Here is a 23,699-nt window from a genome sequence, read left to right on the forward strand (position 1 = left end):
ATAATTTTGAGCAATACCGCATTATTTTTGAGCAAAACCGAGTGACTACGACTAAACCCACGAGCGGGGTCGGGCGCGCGTCACTCACACCCACCGGAGCACAACACCCAACCGCAAACAACCCGTGTGACGGGGACCTTCCTGCCGCTGTCCGCCCACTGCCCGGACCCCGCGCTCGGATGTCACGGGTCCCCGGGTACCAAACGCCCGGCCCCTGCCCCTCCGCGTCGCCCGGCAACGGCGGGGCGGGGATGCTCCAACTGTTGCCGCCCCGCGGGGCCGCGCCGCCGCCGCCCCCCCGCGCGCTCCGCCCGCCCTCTCTGCGGGGCGGGGACGGGGCGTGGGGACCGCACCGACCTCTCGGCGCCGGGCCAGGTACGGGCAGCCCGGCAGGAGAAGGACGAGGAGGCTGTCGCCGGCCGGTATCTTCTGTGGGGTGAGGAGGAAGTTTGCGGCGGGGTTTTGGGGGTTTTCCACGCCGCAGCTCCGGCGCGGGCTCCCGCTCTGCCCCTCCTGGGAACCCGCGCCGGGGCTGCGGCGTGAGGAGAGGGAGATCCGTGATGGAAGGGGGATCCTTGAGGCCGCTCCGCTCCGGTGGGGATCCAGAAGCGAGGGGGGAAAGCATCTCTGGGGTTTTTGGGGCGGTGTTGGCGTTTTCGTGAAATGCATGAAATTGCAGGTAGAGCGAAACCCTGCTGGGTTTTTTTTTTCTTGTTTGCTAAAGGAGAAGATTTTCGCTCCAGAGTTGTGTATGCTGGAAGGTTGGGCTCGCTATGGAAGTGAGCGGGTCCTGGGGATACTGTTATATGGGAAAATCTAAAGCCGTCTATGCCTGTCAGCAGCCGTGTGGGGTGAAATGGGGGTGTTGGGGAAGAAGGGGTATCTTCCTGAGTAGCGGAGCCTCATATAGCTCTCAGCTCTGTAACCTGGAGATGCCCAAATACCTGGGATTGAAACCTTTAAAGGGGGAAGAGGAGAAAAAAAGTACTTTTTAAGGATGAATGCAAGCAGGGGGCTTGCTCTGTAATTATTTTCTATGGCACTGGCGATGTGTTTGGATTGCCATTACATATTGTTGAGTATTTTTAATACCCAAATGTGGTTCTGAATGCATTTGCTGGCTCCGGGATGCTGGTGACATAGGCAGAAAAAAATGATTTGTGGTTAGTCACAACAGCCTGTGCTGGAGCTACAGATGCTGCCTGTAGCCCTCGTGTGGGACCAGCATTGCCCTGATGCAGTGGGTGAAGTGGTTCTGCCCCCGATGGGCCTGTGTGAGATGTGTTTGGCAGCATATGAAAGCAGCTCACAGCAGAGATCTTGTAGATGTGAGCAGTGCCTAGCCTGGAGTTGTTTGTCATGTCCCTGAAATGGAGAAGGGCAATTGTGCTTTTCTGTTAGGCAGAAGTGTGGTTAGAGATCTTGGGGCAGGCAGGCGTCCTCCTTGCTCTGTGCTGTGCTGATTTTGAGGTGGTAGTTTAATGTTGCTGCTTTGGTAGTAGCAATATTTTCATTGCTTATGGCAGATTTGTAAGGTTGGTGGCTTTGGGGGCAGAGAGAATGATTTATTCTCATGTTATTTGGCTGATTTATCGACTTAGGGTAAGGAGGAGGCACAGATGGGAGAAAACTTCTGAAATGGGTTCAGAACAGATTCCCTAAACATGAATTCCATGGTATTTGTGTCCAGTATATTATATTATTACCTGTATACCAGTATAATTCGTGATTATTTTGATCCCTTTTGCTATGCTATCAAAACTGCTTCTGTTGAAAATAGTTTTATTCCATTCGGATGACATGCAAATGGGGGGCTTGCTCCAGTGATGGGACTGGATTGCCCTTTCCCAAGTTATTTTTCTGCCTGTTACCCTTCTGATTTTTGGGGGAGGTGGGGAATAACTTGGTGTCACTACTAAATATGTGCAGTAGTGTGGAATATTATTCTTACAACTGGGCACAGAAGGAGGGTGGAATTTCTGTTGGCTGTTTGGCAGCGTCTGCCCAAACTGAGAGGAGCTTGAGCTGTACCCAATGTGAAATGTGACAGCCTCCAAGCAGTTTTAAAACCTCTCTTAATGGGCTTCTTTTAAGTTTGTTATTTGAAGAATTACTGCAAACAGCAGCAAGTCTCCCAGGAGCCACTTGATGCACAGATGTTTCTCAGCTGTGGTTGCCTTGACAGGGCTCTTACCACCAGCGTGGTTGGGGAATCTTTGCCATGCGCAAAGCCTGCAAAACAAAACACTTCCCATGCCAAAATAGCAGGGGGGATGGAATTGCTTTGCTCCAGTTATTGATTAACCAGTGCTGTTACGTCTGTCGAGCACAGCTTGATCTTAACTTTTTCTTTTAAATATAGTGTCTGAGTGAAATATTTTAAGTGATTACTAAACTAATCATGAGTTGTTACTGAATTAACCATTATCCAAATATTAATATCCGCAAATGTTCACCATGTTTGGGTAGCTGACCCCTTAAAATCTGAAATGCAGCATAATAATGTCATTCCTTTTGTTCTTTCTTTAGTCATTTAGGTTGATTGCTGCACCAAACATAGGACAGGCTCTGTAAGTGCTTCCTGACAACACAGAACAGTGCTTTGGGCGCTGTGTTGCAGCTAACGCTGCTGGTTAGTAGTAGGGGGTCTCTGCATATGGCTCTGCTTGGAATTGTGTTTTCGGTGTGTAACCTAATCTTATAAATGATTTCTACCTAGTTCCCATCTGCTTTGTCTGTGCAGGTTCAAGGGTAGAAATACATCTTGCCTATGTGTATTTTACTGTGTAAATGAAAACCCAGCTTATTGACCAAGCCAGGGTTTATGATCAGTGGGTTCTTAGTTCATGTTTGTCATGTGTGAAGCTCAGTGATGTGCTTGGCAGCCCTTCTGCAATTAAGTGCTTTAACTTCACTGTAAGAAGTGAAAAAAGCAGCAGGTATGTGAGAGCCTTTGTTTAAAAAGAAATAAAATGTCTTTTATAAATAGGGGAGGAGACTAAAATTTCTTAAAAATCAGTACTTGCAATCTTTGCTGGGTAAAGGCTGCAATTCCAGTTATTCCTGCAGCAGAAATGCGTTAACCTGTGGTTTGCCCAGCCACGAGCTGAAGAGCAGCCAAGGTCCTGCAGCTCCTTTCTTCTCCTAAAGAGGAGCTCTTCAGAGCTACTTCAGTATTTCTTAAACATGAAGTAAATTACCTTTTAGTCTCGTCTGCATTCAGAGTGACCAACGAGCTCTGGGAAGTGTTTCTGTATAAACTACAGCAAAGCCACATCCTTAATGATTTCCCTCTTCTTGCCAACATAAACTACTCATCATCAGGCATGGCTGGATTTCTTACTGTGTTGGAGAAACTCGAGATGTTTCTCTACCTCTTGGGGTCTGAAATTGCTGCCATTCCCCAAGCATCCCTCCCTGCTGGAAACTGCAGTGTAATGTAACCCGGGTGGGTGGCAAGACAGAAGTATGAGTTGTGAGGTAAAAATTTTTTTTTTCTTTGTTTTTCTTTAAATGGCTTTATTTCGTGGTGTTTGCTGGAGACCAAGCTTGCAGTAGTATAGAAAATAAATGCAAAAATTATAGTTTCCAAATTCCTTGGGGGAAGGGAGTTTGACCAGTGTTCCTGTGAATAATTAGCTCAGACACAGGCAGAACTGTTCCTGCCTGGGACAGCTTCTTCCTGTTCTTCACGCTGTTTGTGCCTAATGGTGCTCTGGAGGTGCCAGGAGATGCCTTCCCCTCCTCCTCACCCAGGGGCTGGGCCAGCATTAAGTGTAGCTCAGGGAACTCTTCACCCATGTGCCTGCAGCGCCCGCGGGCAAGTGTGATGCTAGGGTTTTGTTATTTGTTGAGTCCCCGACAGGGTGACCTTGAGGCTTTGTCAAGGAAAACACGTTGGCATGTGAACTCAGCTGTCCCCTGAGCAGCAAACACCAGTGGCAGAGAGCATCATGTAACTTAAGAGTTGGTTGATTAGGGGTCTGAATTCAGAAGTGAGTGCTGAAGGCACTAAAGGCTGCTTTAGGCATAAAATAAAGACATTTTTTGGAAAGCAGCCCTCCAGCTCCCTTTGTCACAGCATAGGTGTTCACTTGTAGGATTGCTTCAAAACAGTGTAATCTGACCATTCCTCTGACCCTTGGTCTTAAGACTGGTCTGTACTGGGGGGTCTTTGGTGTGCCTTTGACCATGAGCTGCAGCTCTGTGTTTGCTGTGTGAGGAATGCTGTGACATCTGGCCAGGGCACCCCCAGGACACAACCTAGGGCACAGTTTTGTCACCAAGTGTTCCTGCCAAAGGAATGGTGAATGCTGCTGCCCACAGTGTGCTAGAGCTGCCCTCACTGGCCCTGCTGGCAGGTTCAGCACGGGCTGAGCCACAGTCCCAGGCAACAAACCCTGGTAAGACTTTGACATTTTCTGTCCTCCCTCCCTGTTACTGCTGTTCTGACTTTAAAAATAGAATGAGATTGTCTAATCTCAAGGCAAAGGCTTCTCAAGAGGGTTAATTATGTCACATTTATTATCTTCTCTGCAGATCTTTTTAGGCAAATATGATTTTTTTTTTTCAGTTGTATACCAGCTTTTATAAACCAAGGTCTGCAGCACTCCCATACACAGCACAAAGGTGATGCTGAGTTGCCCACAGCTCATTTCAACATACAGCTGCCTGACCTGGGTGCCCTGTCTGGGAGGAGGGGGTGGCAGAGGGTACCTGCTGTGGGCTGTCCCAGCAGTTCACTGTGTGGGAAGGCCCGTGGTACCAGTCTGAGGAGGTCTGGGAGTTCGCACAGTCACAAGCATTTCACTCTAGAAATGTTCCCAGAGACTGTTCAGGTAATTTGATCTCTTTTCGCTCTTACTGGAGTGGACACCCCGGGAGTTTCCTGAGTGATGTTTGTGATATGCTCGTGGTGTGTCAGTGTGGTGCCACTTTGCACCACTTTTGCTAGATATGTGAAAGAAAAAGGAAACTGTATTGCAGTTCAGAGGTAAAACTGCCTTAAGCAATGCTGGAACAAGGTGCCAAACGATGTGGTGGGTGTAATTCTGAACTCTGTGGTTGATGTGCTGGCCCCATCCATGCTGAAGGTAATGTACTCTTGTACCTCAAATTCCAGATTAGGATGTTTTTTCATCTGCAAAGGGATTCTTCTTGCTTTGATAAGCCCCCAGTGATGGCTGATGAGTGTATGATAGTCCAGTAGTGGGAAGCAACCCAGGGAGTGATGGGACACAACTTCAAAGTAAAGGAAAGAGCTTTTTATTTTTTTGCTTTCTTTAGAGGATCAAATTAGCACTCTGCTGAAGCCTTTTAATGTTAAAACTTTCAGACCATAAACAATGACCTGTGAGAAGGAGTGCTTTGATCTGGACCCTGGTCTGGCATCTCCATTATGGCCAATTAAAGTGACAGGTAGCAGAGTGTAAACACTCCTGACTCCTGCCATTCCCTGGCTGGCTCCAGGCTGCACGCGGTCTTTCTCCTCTGCCTTGGAAAAGGCAGGGTGTCACTTTGAACTTCCCAGCCAGAACACAGAAGAACCTTTCAGAACCCCTGTGCCCCCTGCTCGTGTGGTTCAGCAGGAACAGCCCAGAAGCTGGAGCTTGGTCTTCCAGTCGAAACCTGTCGTGCTTGAATTGCACAATTGTACGAGGTACAGATGTTATCCTGCAGCGGGAAGGGAGGCTGGCAGTGCACTGCAGCACGGGCTTGCCCTCTATCTGGGGACTCTTCACTGCCTTTCCAGGATGCTGTCCAGCACTCGATCCAAGATCTGGATCTTCTTAGGAATAATCTTGCCCCCAGAAGTCCCCTCCAAAACCCACAACAACGTGTGAAGCTTTGCCTTAAACTGAGCTTCAAATACTAGATTTGAGTAACTAAACAATCACAGGAAGCTATTGCGTTGACCAAACTAACTTGTGGCCCTAAAATAGCTTCTTATTTGAGCAGCTTAGTGAAATAACAGTGCTCTGCACGGTGATCTTGAACTCTGAGAGATTTTATCCTCCCAGTTATATGGGGGAGACTCAGTGTTCCTCTGTGTTCTGCAGCAGGAGATGGAAGCGGTTTCTGTGACTTCCTCCCTCCCCCATCAGCCTACCTGTGAGCAGCCCTGCTCTCCCCTGTGCACAGCCACAGTAGCCTGGGTGAGAGAGAGAAAGATGTGGGCGAGAACCAGATGTGGGCAAGAGGAGGCTGGCCGTGGGCGAGAGCTCACTCACATCATGGACACCGATGCGCATGTGTGGTCTCACGTAGTGCTTCTACACTTTCCTATTACACAGTATCTCCTGTTCCCGTCAGATCAAAGGGTAGATCAGCACCTCCCCACCTCTGCCTGACAACTGAAAAGGAAAGGAAATACGCTGGGGAAAATCTGTACTTTAAAAAAATGTTCATAGCCCACTTGGTGTAAATATGCAAATGTTTGTAGAGTGGCTGTTTCTAAAACACATTAGTGAGAAATGCTTCACACCCTTCTTGTCAGTCGGTAATTAAGAGACTACTTGCCTTCCAATGCAGTGGCTGCTTAAAAGAGATGAGAGAGCCTGGATTTTCTCTTATGATGGAGTGCAACAGTAAGTAACTTTCATCTGAGACCGAGCCTGGCACACCTCCACATGGCACCTCTTCCCTTCCAGTTGTGATGAGGTGACTTCTCCTGTGCTTTTGCTGGGAAGAAAGTGGATGGGGAAGGTGCAGGGACTCAGACTTGCATCTGTCTCACAGCAGCTTGTTAGAGGGAGTCAGGGGCATGATCCTGGTAAGGGAAGTGCCATGGCTGATCTGCATGTGGCATTTCTTGTTTCTGGTCGTGTGTGATGGGTCCAGCTCTTACTAATCCGAGTGCATTGTGGTGGGATACTTGAATCCTCTTTTCTTCCTTGTCTCCTCCAGCATACTGTGAGGCTGTCTGAATGTCAGGGGTGCTGGTGATTTGGCTGTGATGGGAGTGAATTTTAACAAGGCTTGCTCTTCAGCATGAATGTATTGATGTCGGCATGTCATGTAGCCTGTCTGTCAGCCAAGTTTCTAGCTTTCAGCTGCTTTATATGCATATTTTGGAGATTGCTTCCAACCTGGGAAAACCCAGTCAGGTCACTGCAGGGCAAGGCAGAGCTGTATTCCCATACCCACCTAATGCTGACACTGCTTTCCTGCCCCACTAGGATCAGAAGGAATCCATGGGAATCGCTGTCTTCTGGCTCCTGCTTCTGTTTGGGGTGGCTGTTGCACAGGCAGGCTGGGCTTACTCATCTGCCTTCAATGCAGCCATACAATCGCCTCTTTTGAGGAAGGGAATTCATTAGTTTCTGTGAAGTGGCCTTGGATCTGTGGGCAGCAGGTGCTTCTATAGAGCAAACTGTTGCTGAATATTCAACAGTTGCTATACAAGCATCTGGCCGGCTGCCTGTGAAGCACTTGGAGTTACCTTGAGCATCCGATTAGATAAAGTGCAAAGCACTTACGGCTTTAAAGCTACCCGCAGCTATGTTGTGTTGGTATTTTAACGTTTAGGGTTGGGTTTTCTTTTTATGAGAATCTTCCAAGATCATAAGCAGCAGCTTTATCTCTTTTGACTCAGCCAACAAAGAAGGGAGCTGACTAGGAGAATGACAACCCTAGTGATTCATATTCAAGTCGTCAGAACCTCATTCTCTTGCTGGTTTCTGCTAATGACATATGCACTGGAAACAAATTACTCAGGCTAGAAGTGTCTATTCATCTTTAAACTTCTTAAACTCTCCTTAATCTCAAATTAGCTCTCTTAAGGCTACCTGAGTAACACTTGTTCTTGCCAACCTCTAATTTGATACATGAAATACTGTAGATATCTAAACTATGAAGGAATAATTTGAGAGGCTAATATATGCAATCAGCCTTTTCTTTTTCTTTTCTCTTTTTTTCTGCAGTGTAATTTCCTTAGGTGTGGTCTGTAAGCAGCTTGTGGTAGATGTCATCATTGAAAGTATAGTTCTGTGAGAAACTATGATCACTGAACAATTACAGCTTCAAATAACTTACAGCTTTAGTCAGTAAGGTGTGGATGCCTGTATATTGTTTACTAGCAACGTGCCTGGATTTTGTTGTCTTGTAATAGCTTGCTTAACCTGTATTAGTTGTTTTAAAGTTCCTTTGTCTATGTTCTCCTACTGGTTATTCAGGCCACAGAAGGAAAACTTCTAATTACATCTGTGATTGTGACAGTTGCAGTAGAGGCTGGTTTCACCCATGGAGCTGAAAAGACACCTGAGTGGTGTTATCAGAGTTCCATGCTTTACAGGATCTGCACGAGAGGTACCCATGTGCCAGGAGTATTGCATTATTTCACACCCCAAAGCTCTCAAAGCTCCGTGGGGGAGCATGTAGTTGCTACCCACAGGGAACCGGTGTGCAGGCTGGAGCACAGTGGCTGTCGCTGGTCCTGGCTGCTGTACATCAGCTGAAATTGTGTTAGCACCGATTGGAGGTGGACCTTGAGCACTTAAAAGCGTGAATGGAGCTGAGTCCTCCTGCTCCTGGCACTGTTGTTTGTGGTGCTGCTGGCTTTGAAAGGGCTGAGGTTTTCAGTGTGTGATTTGGCTGCTGGTGCTCAGAAGAGCAGCTGAGATGTGCTTCCTAAACACCCGCTTTGTTTGCATCGGGCAATGGGGTCGAGGCCAGGTTTGTGAAGAGGGGCATTGGCAACCTGGGATGTGACATCTGGTCTCCCTCTGTGAGGGAGCAGCTGAGAGGGAGCTCCTCCAAGGAGCTTGGCTGGCCCATGTTCTCCATTTATCCCGTCCCCATCAGTCCCTGAGCTTCCCACTGCTTGAGGATGGGATCAGCAGAAGGGAGGACCTGCTTCCAGGAGGGGTTCCAAGTCTTGCAGTGAGGCATTTCAGAAGCTGTAAAGCAGGTGTTGAGGCTTATGATGCCTCCAAAAACTAATTTCTTTTCTTCTTCCTTTTTTTTTTTTTTCCCCCCCCCTCAAGGGGCTTAAAAGCACAGGAACAGAGGAATTGCACTTTGGAAAAGAATCCCTGGCACTGAGCAAGCTGGGGACAGTGCAGTGTGTGGTGTAGGTGTAGATCAGCTCTCCTGTAAAAGTAAATGTGGGAAGGTTGCCAGAAAACTGAGGAGAAGTGAGCCCAAGCCCCCAGCCTGTCGAGATGACACTGCACATTTAATTGATAATGGACTCTTCAAAGAGCACCTCAGCTGCTATTATTAGAAGAAGCAGATGTGTGGTGTTACCTGCAGAGCAAAAAGGGAGTCTTCCGTGATCTTCTTGACCTTTACTTTCCCATGTTAATTTGTTAAATACCAGTGAGATTTTCCTGCTGTAAAAATTTGTTTAAGCAGAGACTTCTCCAAGACCTCTGAAAAAACCGTGCTAATTGGGACCTTCAGGGATCCACTGTGTACTCCTTGCCCCTCTTTCCCTCCTTGATTAGACTTTTACCAGCTGGTGCAGTTCTGTAATAGCAGTTAGGCTTTATTGCATTAAGCTTGTTAAGAAAATGGGAGGTCTGTGCCTGTGGGGGTCAGCATGGGGGAGGAAACTTCGGGGAAATGTTAGAGAAATAAACACTTCTGGGTAGTTCTGAAACATTGCAATTGCTCTTAACAAGCTTTGCTTTCTCAACACCTACTGAAAAGGTACTGCTTGTGCTATTTGTAGGTCCCAAGGTACTTTGCAAGGAGCAACAGCGGCGTTGTCCCTGCTTGCAAGGTGCAAGTCAGATGCGCTGAAGAACCTGGGGCTAAGGCAGGGCTGGGGCAGGTTCCAGGGCTGGTGTCTGACCTGCCAAACCACGGGCTCGCTGGGGATGAGGGCTTGTGACTCAGAGCTATAAATTTGATTGCATGAGGCAGCATGGCTTCAATAAATACTACATGGCATAGACCAAGGATAAATCCTTTGGGACATCTCTCTAAGCAATACCTTGGGAAAGTTTCAGCCATAATAGAGCTGACACAGAACAGTGGGAAAAGGCTTTTTGAATAGTGCCAGGTGTCTCACTGACATTACTTGTAGATCTGGAAGACCTGTTGAAAGCTCAGCTAGAAAAGCATCCAGGTGTCTGCTCTGAGTGTGTACCTGGAGTTTCAAACATAGCATACAATACGGTCCTTTTCGTTGCTGGGGTATTCATTAGTTAATGAGGTTTGAGCAGGTGAGCTTGTTTGGAATTTCTTCAACCTCCATATGCTAGAAGATTTCACAGTTATATAAATTGGTATTTCAGGAAAAAGGTGGATGGTGAGACCTGCATTTCTAATAGGAGTTTCTTTCTAATAGGAGTTTCTTAAAAAGCTGCAGCTTCTGCCTGACTCTTTTCCTGTTGAAGTGGAAAAGACAATTTGTGTCATCAGCACAGAACATCACTGGTTCTGCAAAAGGGAGTTTGAGCCTCCTTGGCTCCAGCAGAGGAGTGTCCAGAGGCTGTGGGGATGGACTTGAAGCCACGCTGTGGCAAGTGGTGCCACTGGGCCAGTGTCCCAGCAAACACGCTCACCAGAAGGCCAGGTCATGGTGCCAGTGCCTTGGGATTCCTGGGTAGGATGGCAGTTGTGCCTAAACATGAGGTATATCCCTGAATGAAGTGCTCCATTCCTTGTGCCAGTGAACTCAGCTTTAAAAGCTTCACTTGCTAGCAGTAGCTCAATGGTCAGGCTGTCTGTGGAGCTTCCAGGTGAGCTTTGGAGTGGAGCTCTGAGTCAGGACTTGCTCTGGAGCTCTGAGTTATTTGTGTCATGCTGGATGGGAATTGTCAAAGCAGTGTTGTGTGGCTGCTTATCAAAGGACAGAGTAAAATCTTACCCTTTATTTTTTCAATTAAGAATTTTTATTTGTGCCTCAGGGACAAGCAAATAGAACCCAGCTTGTCTTGGCTATTCTTAGTATTCATGGGGCAGGAAGGGGAGGGAGAGGACAAACAGCAAGAGCAAAGAGTTGCAGTAATGAGAATGATGTCTTATTTTAGTTGATACTTAATCAAGACATGTGGTTCCAGGAAGCAGGAACAGATGATTTTGCTTTTTTTTTCTTGCTCTCATAAATCTTTATCACCAAGACTTACCCTAAACAATTTAACACCTGCTAACTCTCTATTCACCTTAAAAATTTTTGTCCATCCTCAAAGACAAAGTAAACTGCTAGGCTTATCTGTTTTGCTTTTGCTTAATCTGTAATATTAATCAAAGGACTAACTCTCAGTGACTAACGTATTATCATCTCTCAAAAGATGCTCATTTTGTTGTAAAACGTTGAGGATATTTATTACTTCAAGTGCATTTTGCTAGTGAATTAGGGTAAAACTGACTGCATTTTCTAGCTGGGTGTTGTGTCTTTCTCTCCTGTGAAGTCAGAAACAGTGCTTGAGCCCCTCTGGAAGGTAAAAGCTACTTTATTGGCTTGCAGGAACTGGCTTTGTAAAGCAGGTCAGCTTTTTGTTTTATGGCTTTTATTCAGTACTACTCTTGCTTACCAGGGGATCCAGAGAGTGTCTTACTGCTTCTCCTGTATCTGCTGAACTGCCTTAAGGGGTGATCTGAATTGACTCCCGATTTTCCTTGTGCCAGGGCGGTGAAATCCAGGACTGTGCCTACTTGGACAGCGAAAGCGCCTGCAGTGAGTCAGAGCTGTTTCCTGATGAGGACGTGATGACTCTGGCACAGCAGGAGGTTCACCATGAGTCTGACATGGACAGTGCCATCGAGAGTGCCCAGAGCTCGGAGGCCTCGGATGTCTGTCGGAGCGAGGACAAGGACGGGGTGCTCAGTGGCCTCTTCCTGCCCGGTGACAAGTGAGTGGTGCTTTTGCTTCATGGCAGCTCTGCTTCCAAAGCGTCTGCTAGGGAGGAAGGAGCCTTTATGTGGCTAATCCCTACTGAGGGAGGCTGAGGATGGCTGATGGATTTAGAAACTTAACATCCATTTACAACATAAGGGGGATGGATGTCCAGGTCCTCTAAGTGACTTAGATAGTCTCACTCCTGGCTCTTTCTGGCACATTCTGTGAGCACTCACAGGACTTGAATGTTGTGTGTTGAAGTGTTGGGTCTCTCCAGAACAATCACTGCATTAGCATCCCCCAGAACTTAGGTTCTTCTCTGTTGCTGTAAGCTTTATAGGCTGGAATTAAAACCAATACTTCCTGCAAAGCAGTTCAGTATGGGGAATGCTGCTGTAGTATTTTGTACATCTAGTTAGCTGATGTTGTGGGCTCTGCTGATTTGCTTTGTAACTTCATGTACCAAGTTAATTCTTTGTGTTTCTAATTTTCCATAACCTTTATTGTGCAACAGTAAATTGTGTTTAACACGGGGTGTCCTGGCATGTTCATGTGCAATCATAGTTTGCTGTTAACAACAGTGTCTCTGTAACCCTAACTTGACTTTTCCCAGGTGTGTACCTGTTGTGCTGGTTAAAGATGACTGGGGGGGAAAAGGACCCAACCTGGTTTAATCCTGCTTTGAACTGAATTAATGCAATACCACAGGACAGAGCTCAGCTGGGCTTGCTTTGTAAGCCTCTGCCTTGTCTTCCCTATTTTTGGCCTGTCATCTTGATTTGTGCCTCTTGAGCTTTGTTCATTGCTAAGGCAGCCTTCCTTCTCTCTCCTGGGCCTCCTCGGATGCTCCCTGTGCTGCCTCATTCCTGCCCTCCTCCTGAATTTCTCAGCTGAGTTCTGGCCATCTCCCATTTGCCCAAGCAACCTCAGAGACTTTGTCGAGATAATTACAGTTTCCATCAGCTCTCTATAAAACTTGTTTCCTTTGCTTGCCATTCTCCAGAGCCCCATCCTTGTGGTGACTGACTTTTTCCCATGCTGTGTTTGAAATGTTTTTCCTCCCAGCTGTGCCAGTCAGGCTCTTGTGAAGGGGGTGGGCAAGGCACTGTGCCTCCTGTACCCTCCTTCCAGGGCAGGCATGAACTACCAAGTGCTACTGTGCTACTACTGATAGACCTTGGTTCATTCTCGGAGACCTCCTCAGCTTTGGTAAATCTGTGGGGGAAAAACTTGAGAAGCTCCATGCTTTTGTGTTAAAAGAGGCAATAGAGAGATTTACTTTGCTGCCTATTGAAGAAGCAGGTGGGTTGTGTATCAGGTGTGTCAGCCCTCTGAAATCCTGCTCTGAAGACCAGGAGATTACCTTTAAAAACAAACAAAAAAAACCCCAAACAAACAAAAAAGCACTAAACACTTGAAAGTTCCCTTCAGAAAGTGTGAGAATGAGGAAAATTGGTTGCTTTTAGCAACTCCTTTGCAAATGACTACGCAATTCTTAGACCTCCAATCCTGGTGGAAGTGTTACAAGGAGCTTCCTCCCAAACTGATTCGGTGTAACTACAATTGAGATACAAACAGCAGTAGAATTGTAAGATCTTCCAAAAACTTACCAATACACAGTATGTCCATGACACAGGAGCACTTTATGAATAAATGTTAGTGTGATATGTTGAGCTTCTCACTAATCCCTTGGCCAAGGAGCCTTGTTAGGTAAGTTTGATCTGTTTCTAGTATGAGTATTCCTATCTTCATCCTTCAGTAGTATGCCTGGCTTGACTTGCCCTAATTTCTGTTAATGTGAGTTAGATAAATGAGTTGCAGGTTATAAATGGATCTCATCAAAACAGGGGAAACAAAAGAGCATACATCTGAAATGTTGGCAGGCTTCCTCTGCTACTAACTGCTTTTGGAGGGAAGCGATATGCAAATGATGCTTGCACCATCCACCAAAGGAACACTGGTGCTTCTCTTGTTTACAGCTCACAAGTGGAGTATTACAGAAAGAGGACTTTCTCTGTAGAGATGTTGAGAGGCTTGAGGTAGACTCAGAAGAAATGTAGGAGGAAATAGTGTTGAGCTCTATGAGTGTGGAGAACAATGTCACCTGGGAGCTACTGTCCTGTGGCTCAGCTGCTGGAGATACAAGCACTGTGCACTGAAGCAAAGGGAGAGAAAAACTTAACCCGATCTGCATAAAGTGCCAGCAGATTCCATCAGTGCCTTGTCTGTACTGCAGAGGCCTTGGACTCTGCTGTAGAGGGAACAGTTGGGCAATGCCAGGGCCTCACAACTGAAGCATCTATTTCAGGTCTTCCAGGTGTGTTTTCCATAGGGAGAAGTTTGTTTGTAAGAACTTGTATGTGAATTTACTGGCTTGTCTGTTTGAATGCCTCACCAAGGTGGGAGCTGAGCAAACCTGCATAAAACACCTGCACTCTGCAGGTGCACTGCACAGGGCATTCTGGACTCTGGGCAGGTGAATCTTGTGCACCCTTTGCAGCCACCTTGCTCTGTTTTATTAGATTTGATGTGCGCAAAACTTTCTGCCAGCTGCTTTTCTGTGCTGCCTGACTCTGCTGATCTGTTTACCTATGTGCCCTCTTTCTCTGAAGTCACAGGGTCTTGCCATTCCTTACCCATTTGACATCATTTTAGGTACTTTCTGGTAGTTAAACAGCATTTTCTTGTGCTTCATATCTCCTCTGAAAGACAGAATTTGTCCTGATGGAAGGAAGGGCAGGAACCCAGCCTCCACTAGGTCACGTCAGTAGCTTTAGTGACTCTGTGGTATGTGGTGAGCTGAGGTTTCTTTCTGACCACACAGAGGAGAGTGGCTGGAACTCCTGGGGTGTGGGACAGGCTGTATTTGGATTACTGGGAAACTCTCTGATTGTGGAATAGAGTGACAACCTCTCTTACACATGTTCCTCTCACTATCCCATGCATTTCGGAGCTGTCTGCATGGTTCCTGAATTCAGAGCAGAAATCCCTATGTGGTCTTCACGTGGAAATGGTGGCTGAGGATCATCAAGGTGCTCTTTAAAGCAAAATGGTTGGTGTTGATCCAAACTTGTGACACAGGTACCTTGTTCATAAATTCTCATGCTCTTGTCTCTCAAGGCACTCTGTCAGCTGCACATCAGGTACATTTAGCACTTCAGGGGTTTAGCACAAAGTAAGTGGGTTACAACTTCAAAGAGGGGACAGCCTGTGAAGGTGGAAGGTTCCATGTGAGGTGAGGTGATATCCAAGTCGGCCTTCGAGATGTTTTGACCTCTTGTTTCAGGTCAAGTCCTCACAACCCTTCTGCAGCATCTGACCTCTCCACTTACTCCACCGCCTCCCTGATCAGTAACGAAGAACAGTTTGAAGACTATGGGGAAGGAGATGATGTGGATTTTACTCCCAGTAGCCCATGCCCTGATGATGAGACCAGAACCAACACCTACTCTGACCTTGGCTCATCTGTATCTTCCAGGTTGCTCCTTATTCATTAACAAACAATTTTTCATTTTTATTCTTCTCTGACAATACCAGAGTTTACACTGGTTAGACAGACTCACCTTAAAAGCAAAATGTTATCAGTTCATTTCCTGCCCTCTAATTGACAGACTGCATTTAATAATAAGAGCTATAGCAAATATGTTTCTGATAATCTCTGTTGGGTTCTGTTGAAATAACTGGGCTGTTTTGCTTGTAGATGCTTTGTTCTACTGCAGACAATAATTTCACAGTTCAGGGTGAAGGGATCTGCTGCAATGGAAACCAGCTTAGCATTATGTACCCACCCTGATGCAGGGAAGACTTAGAAAAGAGGTCTTTCCCTTTAGTGTTCTGATACTACAAATCCTTAGCACTAATCTGTGAGGGGAGCTGCTGCATATTTTCAGGGCATTATTTGAAACAAGCATCCTATTGACTTGGAGTGTCTTGGAAAACATAAGCAAGTAGCTGCTGTCTGTTAGGAGCTAGAAATGCCACAGCAGTGCACTTGCTTTCCGCATGTGACCTCAGTCTCTGCAGCTCTTACGTCCTGTGGCCAAGGCAGGTCCAGATTTTACTGTCCTTCCGAAAGCAAGGGAATGGGTGAGCAGGGCTGGGAAGAGCTGAGCATGAAGATTCTCTAGGATTTGTCTCCTTGGATCAATAGCACATGGAGGTCTTGTGCTTCATTGCTAACACAGGACAAGCTCACTGCATCCTTCTGTTCCGTATGCGACCCCCACATGCTTGCCTCTGTTTCCATCACTTCTGCAATCCAGCCTGGCCACCTCTGTCATGCATGCAGAGCCAGACCCCTCTCCACTGCCCCTTCATGATGATGGCTTGTGTCTTTCATCCCCTCTTTCCTCAGGTTTATGCAGCCCTTTCCATTCTCACTCCTGGGGCTCAGTGCACTTCATGCCATGATTGCTCTCTTTTATTTGAGTTTATTTTCTCTTTATCATGCCAAGAGATACTGTTATCTCTTCTTTAGACCTGTGTCCACTTCTCCCTTCTTCCTCATCCCAGGGTTGCTTTCATCCTGCCATCTGAGGGGGTTCATGTGACTTCTTACCAGACCACTCTGTTTTTCATCTTCCTGCCTTTCTCTTGGAGAAGAGACTCTTGAGGTTGCATGCCAGGCTCTAGTGGGAAGATGGGCAAGATGAGAGGGGGACATAGCTGAGGTGGCACATACTCATGTAGCTGCCTTTGCTACGTGCATCACAGTGGACCCCATGTACCTTTTGCTGTTCTTCAGTTCACTCAAACTGATTGTTTCCACTGACACCCAGAAACATCCACATCCTCTGGAAGTCCTCAGCTCAGACAGATGGACTTGCCCTAAGACTAGCACTGGCCATCATCAGCTCTGAGGTAGATGAGCTGTGGTTAGAGATGGTTCTTCAAGTCCCTCATCTGTGGTTCTGACACATAGACACACAATCATGAGGAAAGCCTGTTGGGGGTTGGTTACTACAGCCAGTAACATCTCTCCTTTCCTGCAAACAGTGCTGGCCAAACCCCCCGAAAAATGAGACATGTTTATAACAGCGAGTTACTGGATGTTTACTGCTCACAGTGCTGCAAAAAGATAAATCTTCTCAACGATTTGGAAGCCAGGCTGAAAAACTTGAAAGCAAACAGGTAAGCAGCCTATTGCACTGCTTTTGGCAATGCCCTCTTGACATGGGACTGGCTAATAGCAGGAGGAGAAGGAGAGCAAGCCCTCTCTGTTCCTGTATCCCATCATACATACGTGTTGCTCTTACACAACAGTAAGAAATTTAGGCTTGGATATCTAGCCCAAACCAAAATGCTGTTCTTCATCAGCTGTTAAATATTTTTCTGATTTAAGGTGCAGACATCATTACTAAATTCAAATATTTTAACCAATGAGCTCTTTGATTGCAGAGTGAGAGTGATATTTCAAGGAATTTTTCCCAGGAAGTGGGATCTGCTGTGCTGCTTAGTGCAGATCTTCAGTTAGCTACTGCTTTCTCCAGGTGGGAAGGAGGGATCTCCAGATCCTTGGCTAATGCACATAACCTTACATGCGCCTCTCCTAAAGCTACTGGTCAGCAGAGGTACTTGGCTCCTGTGGGATTTTTTTGTGATGTCAAGGGAACTTGGAAAAATGATTAATCCTATGGCAGAAGTTACTTTTGGAGTTCATTGCAATTTCAGCTTTTTCCTTAGGTTTCTCTCTCTGCCATTCCATTACTCCTAAGCTGTGCTGAGCACTTGGAAAGTGCTTCCAACAGTCACATAGAGTTTTTGAAGGGAATTATGTGGTGGGATTTTAGCTCCCCCTAGAAACTGGATGTGAATCCTGCCTGTTGGCATAATCCTTGGGACAGAGCACACTGCTCCTCTTGATGCACAGCAGTGTAGAACTTGTCATGAACAATGTTCCTGCCCTAGCAAGGAGTCTGCCAACATCCAGACCGTGACCAGCCAGGGCTTTGGGAAGTTTCTGAGGGAGGCTGGATATGCCTGACCAAGAGCTGTGTCTGTGCACACAGGGATGTGACATCCTCATACTGAGAGATGCAGCAGGATATTTTGATCTGGTTCCAGTGCTGTTGTCTGCAGCAAGGGGTCTTCATTTAGATAGCACCTGTCTCTGGCTGCACAAGGGAGCTGTAAAAATGGAAAGACCTCAGTTCCTGTGCTGAACTTGCAAGCATTATGGGGAAGGATAAACTAACTGTTCATTAAATCATCTAAAAACTGAGAATCCAGAATAAATGTCCATCACTAACTTGGTGTTCCTTTGTGGTGTTTCTAATGTTAGTTTTGCTCTGATTTACACTGACAAATCTCTGCTAAATATAACAGTATTTGTAAATTGACTTATTAATGATCACAGTAATTTGTGGCTTCACTCATCTTTGCGTTCTTAGTAACTGCAGCTTTTGATTCAGTTGTTAAAGAATATTGTTCACAGAATCATCTTTTGATTTCGCTAAAAACGTCAGTATTATATTTCATTGTGCAATTAAAATTGAATCAAATAAGTATTTAATTCCTACATAATTCCTTCTATATTCATGTAGCCCTAACAGGAAAATATCAAGCACAGCTTTTGGCAGGTAAGAGTCTTCAAGTTTTCTGTGAATATTTGTGGAATCAGCTGTAACAATACCATAAGTGGGAGTGGGGGATGAAAGTAGGAATAATTTTAGAAAAATGAAAATGTGCCAAGATAAGTTTTTAAGGGAAGGGGCCTGTGTTTTGGTATGGATGTTGCGGAATATAGAAGCTCCTGCTAGTCTTGGAGCAGGCCCCTGAACTGGAAAGAGTTCTGTTAAAAATACAGATAGTTTTTGCTTCCTTGTTTCCAACTGTATTCCTTTATACCGCTATTCCATCAGTCCAGTTACTGCTTCTTTAACCCTCATAATGTGGGCCTTGCTGCTGTTGCCAAAATGTGAAGGACAGGGAGAGCACCCCTTTAAAAAGGACATACAAAATTGTCATCTTCCTTTGACTGAGTGAACCAGCCCTGTGCTGGGGAGGGCTGTAAGGTTCAAGGACATTTTAGATAATCTCCAGTGTTACATATTCTGACACTATTGTGCAGTGGGAACTGCTTGAGATTTCTTTTTTTCTGTTTTTTTTTTAAAGTTCTTACTGTATGAAATTTTCTAGCTTAAATGTACCAACCAATGGGCAATGGTGACCTTATTTTAAATTTCTAATAAGGCAAATACAATTCAGTGCGTAGTGTGAATAAGACTTAAGTATTTTTTAAACGATGTTAATGCTGGTGGCAGTTCTATCAAAAGTAACAAAGAACTCACTCCCTAGAATTAATGTCATTGACTGTGCTCAGTATGACTTCATTTAGCTACCAGTCTCTTGTAAGACTTGTGCTTAAAGAGTTGTAATTGTCACTGAAATGATTGCACAGATTTTACCATCAGATGTTCAAAGTCTGAAGCCAGACTCTTTGTCCTCCCTCCTCATCAAGCAAAATAATTATCCTTCTGATCTTTCAGACAACTCTTCCACAACAGTAACTTCAGCAGCAGTAATGGCAGCACAGAAGACTTGTTCAGAGACAGTATAGACTCCTGTGATAATGATATCACTGAAAAGGTGAGAATATCTGTGCCCTGTGAGTAATGTACCCAACCAAATCCTGCTGGAGCCCTGCATCAGGGGATGAAGATCTTGCTCAGAATTACCTATGATCTGAAGTAACTTATTCAAAATGTCCTTAATGTTCCATTACTATTACAACTTTGCTTGGCAGTAATGCAAGAAGTGTACAAGCACAGATCTAGGCGTTGTGTTAGGACTTCTTTTTGGTGTATTTGTAGTGATCACCTTCAAGGAATGTGCAGGGTCTGGGGGAACTCAGAACTGTGGAGCTTAGTTTCTCTGCTGGCTTTGCAGCAAAATATGCCCCCTTTTAAAATGGCAGAGTAGCTAAATGCCAGTTAGGAACAGTGAAGGGGTGTTTGACGAGAGATTCAAACTCAGTTTTTTCCGCTTGCCCTTCCAGGTAACTTACCTAGAGAAGAAGGTGACAGAACTGGAGAACGATAGCCTGACAAATGGTGACCTGAAGAGCAAACTGAAACAAGAGAACACACAGCTGGTTCACAGGTAACAAAGCACAGAGCCAGGTCTCTTCACCATGTCAGAGCAAAGCTAGAGCACAGTTGTGGGGAAGGAATATCTCTGCCTGTAGATTATGACCAAGTTTTCTTCCTTAATGCTGGCAGGTGAAATAAGGCTTCATCTGAGAAGTCCAGGTGGAATAGCGCTGCCTTGCTGAATTTTCAGGAAAAAGAGGCCTCCAAACAAGTGTCTGTTTGGATATCTCCAAACAAGAGATGTTAATGACTTGTACTGAGAAAACTCTTCTGCTGTAAGAGAGATTACCCCTGGTGGTTGGGGTTTTTTTTCTTGCATGTAGCAAGAGCAGAAGGCTGTGTCTTAGTCCCAGCTTTTTGAGACTGAAAGAATAGCTTAACCAATAGTACTTAATTCTATGTTTATTAGTAAATATGAGAGATATTGGGAGAGGTTAAATGCCAAGAGAGATGGTGAATTAGAATGAAATAAAGGAGTGGGCAAGAAAGAGAGAGGCAATGTATTTGCACATGTATAAGTACTTCTGAAGCTGTTACTGAAATGAGATCTGATTTCCTTAGAGTTCATGAGCTAGAGGAACTACTGAAAGACCAAGAAACATCAGCAGAACAGACCCTGGAAGAAGAGATAAAGAGACATAGGGAAGCTTACAGCAAGTATGAAAAAGAGAAAGGCACCGAAATTGAACTTCTAAATACAAGGTAACAAACATCTTGGTGCCACCCTGAACAGGGCACAAGGTCTTCTCTTCCTCACTTTTACTTTGCTTCTAAATGTAGGCTGTTCACCAGCAGACAGTGCACAGATGGTGGCAGGTTGGCAGCTCTGTAGAGTAGCTCTGCAGTCACATGTCTAATGCCCAAAAGCTTGGAGGATGCTTTACAGTAATGCTTTAATCCATGTAGCCCATGTAGACAGCTTAGCTGGATATTTGGCATCGATTCAAGGAGGGAATTGTTCTAGCAAACACTTGTGCCTGCGTTTGTTTTCTCCAGGTTTTTTTTTTTTTTTCAGATACCTGTTGTTGGGAGCACAAGAATCTGAGGGTCAGTGGAGTATTCTGGGCCCTAAAAACAAACTAGCAAAGGACTCGTGTTAAAAAGTGCTATGATTAGAAAGATTTTCCCTGTTTGGTCTTTCTATCAAGTGCAAGCAAGATGGCTTTTTAGAGCACCTTGTTTTGCATGTCTGGAGTCTTGAAGAGGTATTTGCTGTAAGATTTTTGTTATTAACACAGGGTTCAGCAACTGGAAGAAGAAAATGGTGATCTGAAAAGCACTGTCACACGGCTGAAATCCCAAACGGAGAGATTAGATGAGGTAACAAAACTCCTGAGTCCTTGAGCAATTTAACAGCAGTTTATGTAAAATCAAACTCTTACAGTTCTTGGCCCAGCTTCTTAAATTTTCCTTCCTTGAAGAAGATTATTAATGGAATTTGAACACTGGTCACCTTTAGAGGCAGGAATGTCCTGAGACACAAGCCAGTTTATGACCAGCTGTGTCTATAGGGTCACACTGTGAAACTGAGGGTGTCCCCTGCACTTGGCAGCCTGTTCTGAAGTTCCCCGTTTGTTCCAGGAGAGGCAGCGCATGTCAGATAGGTTGGAAGACACAAGTCTGCGACTGAAGGATGAGATGGATTTGTACAAGAGGATGATGGACAAGCTGCGGCAGAACAGGCTGGAATTCAACAAGGAGAGGGAAGCCACACAGGAGGTAAGTGTGAAGAGGGATGTAAGACCAGGCAGTCACATCTCACCTGATGAGATGCCTAGCTGAGAAAGAACAGGCAGACAGAATGAACACTGAGAGCACCACATCCAGTGAAGCTATTGCTGGATTGTGGTTCTGTGGGAAGGGTGCCCACAGAGCAATGAATGCTGCAAGAATACTTAATAAGTGGCAATCCCTGACCCAAAGGGTTTATAACTCTTTGAGAAGCATGTGCCCTAACATTTCCTATACTCTGTTTGCAAGGGAAATTATGCTTCTCAGGCATGAAGCTTAGCAGTCAGAACCATTGCCAGCTCTAGAGCAGTTTAGGAGACCTGTGCTTCCAAAGGAGGGTTAGAGGCTGTGTTGTAGGACTGTGGCCTCAGCCAGGCTCGGGGAGTGCTTTTACCTGAGTACAGAGCAGGCTGTTTGCAGGGAGGGCTGCACAGATAGGGCCTGTTTGCTGCCCACAGCTCATCGAAGACCTGCGGAAGGAACTGGAGCACTTGCAGCTGTACAAGCTGGAATGTGAACGTCCTGGACGTGGGAGAAGCTCTTCCTCCAGCCTGAGTGAATTCAATGCCAAAACCAGAGAGGTGGAAATGGAGCATGAAATAAAACGGCTGAAGCAGGTGAGCAGGGAAGGGCCTCTCGATCTGCATCAAACGTAGAGGAATGCCTTGAAAAATGCCAATAACAGCAAGCCCAAGCACTCTGCCTTCAGATTTTGTCTCCCCCTTCTCACAAGCACAAGAGCCATGTTGCATCTGTGCAGAACTTCTTTGCAGTGGTGATGTAAATTATGCCACAGGAAAACTCAGGCAGGGAGGCCTTGTCACTGGAGGCAAGAGTTGCTGTCAGCTTGAAGCCTTGCTGTATGTCATCCCAGCTACCTGTGGTGTTAAAATATCATTTATTTTTTAATGAAACCTTGTAGGAAGAACTTAAAAAGCAATGTCTTTTCATCCTTAAACAGGAGAATCAGAAACTTCGTGACCAAAATGATGATCTTAATGGACAGATTCTGAGTCTTAGTCTTTATGAAGCTAAAAACCTCTTTGCAACTCAAACAAAAGCCCAGTCATTGGCTGCTGAAATCGATTCTGCATCGAGAGATGAGGTAATGTGCTTTTCTAGTCAGGTACTACATCCAAAAATATGCAATTTTCAATGTAATTAACTGTCAAGGTTGAACTGTCTGAAGTTGACAAATGAACAACAGAAAATTGTGCTTTGCTAGGAGTTCAAGGGTGTTAGAAGATTGTCTTAAATCTAACACTGTTTTGGTATCCTTATATTATAACTCTCCCATTTTTCTCTCCAAAAAATTGGAATTATTAGAATCTCAGTGAACTGTTTTACAGTTCTAACATCTTGTGTCTTGCAGAGTAATGTGATAGTATGACATTAATTTCATACAAAAATGGCCACTGCTAGTTACTTTAATTTTTACTTTCTGTTCTAGATTTAGTTCTAAGTTACTTCAGTAACAAGCTCTCACTTAGATATATATTTGAGCTATATATTCCCTGTAGCAGAGCTGAGTTCTTGGCGAAAGTAACTTGTGTGCAAATAATAACTTGGTAATGCTCTGAAAGATATTTTGGGAGACCCATTTGTGTGTGAGCTGAGTCCAGCTGGTGTAGCTTCCTTTGAGCTCCAGGACAGATTGTGAGATCAGGCCAATGGATACATGAGAGCTCCCAGGGAAGAAGACAGGTTAGTGTTGAAGGAGATAAAAGGAGTTGTTTGTCCTTGATGCTCTATCTCTTCCAGACAGAACTTCCCATTCCTTCATCAAGAAAAGTCCTGAGACAGAAAAGTCCTTTTTATCCAGTCTGTACTGGACTGACCTGTCAGCCTTAGCTCTTGGGCAGGCCCTTGAAGTGAAGGCCCTTGAATTACACTTGAGAACTTAATTTCTTGCTGAACCAGAGCACTGTGAAGACAGGCTGTTTAATTGTTGGTCTCTAAGTAGGTAAAAGCAAACTGCCTTTTGCTGTTGCCAAGAAAAATCTAACTTTCTCCGTCTCAATCTCGTGGCTCTGGCTCATGCAAGGAATATCCAGCACTCCCCCTTTAAAGGAGGCAAGTGCCTGAAAGCT

General features: G+C 45.4%; 1 protein-coding gene across 5 annotated transcripts in view; it reads left to right on the forward strand.

Annotated features, from left to right (window-relative positions):
* RAB11FIP4 (RAB11 family interacting protein 4) overlaps window positions 1–23,699 on the forward strand; it is a 125,231-nt gene that overhangs the window by 93,385 nt on the left and 8,147 nt on the right. The window contains exons 1-12 of one of the 5 annotated variants that reach the window (XM_039562090.1): window positions 333–436; window positions 11,578–11,801; window positions 15,075–15,266; window positions 16,784–16,918; window positions 18,331–18,366; window positions 19,276–19,375; window positions 19,785–19,888; window positions 20,440–20,580; window positions 21,117–21,198; window positions 21,460–21,597; window positions 22,068–22,226; window positions 22,571–22,714. In XM_039562090.1, coding sequence (XP_039418024.1) covers window positions 11,659–11,801; window positions 15,075–15,266; window positions 16,784–16,918; window positions 18,331–18,366; window positions 19,276–19,375; window positions 19,785–19,888; window positions 20,440–20,580; window positions 21,117–21,198; window positions 21,460–21,597; window positions 22,068–22,226; window positions 22,571–22,714 — 1,374 coding nt within the window. In that variant the 5' untranslated portion in view covers window positions 333–436; window positions 11,578–11,658. Of the gene's footprint in view, window positions 1–332; window positions 437–6,568; window positions 6,588–11,577; window positions 11,802–15,074; window positions 15,267–16,783; window positions 16,919–18,330; window positions 18,367–19,275; window positions 19,376–19,784; window positions 19,889–20,439; window positions 20,581–21,116; window positions 21,199–21,459; window positions 21,598–22,067; window positions 22,227–22,570; window positions 22,715–23,699 lie in introns of those variants that run through there. The other 4 variants (XM_019290704.2, XM_039562087.1, XM_039562088.1 and 1 more) reach the window with 4 other exon arrangements.

Source organism: Corvus cornix, chromosome 18 (assembly GCF_000738735.6).
Source record: "Corvus cornix cornix isolate S_Up_H32 chromosome 18, ASM73873v5, whole genome shotgun sequence".
In the NCBI taxonomy this organism is placed as follows: domain Eukaryota; kingdom Metazoa; phylum Chordata; class Aves; order Passeriformes; family Corvidae; genus Corvus; species Corvus cornix.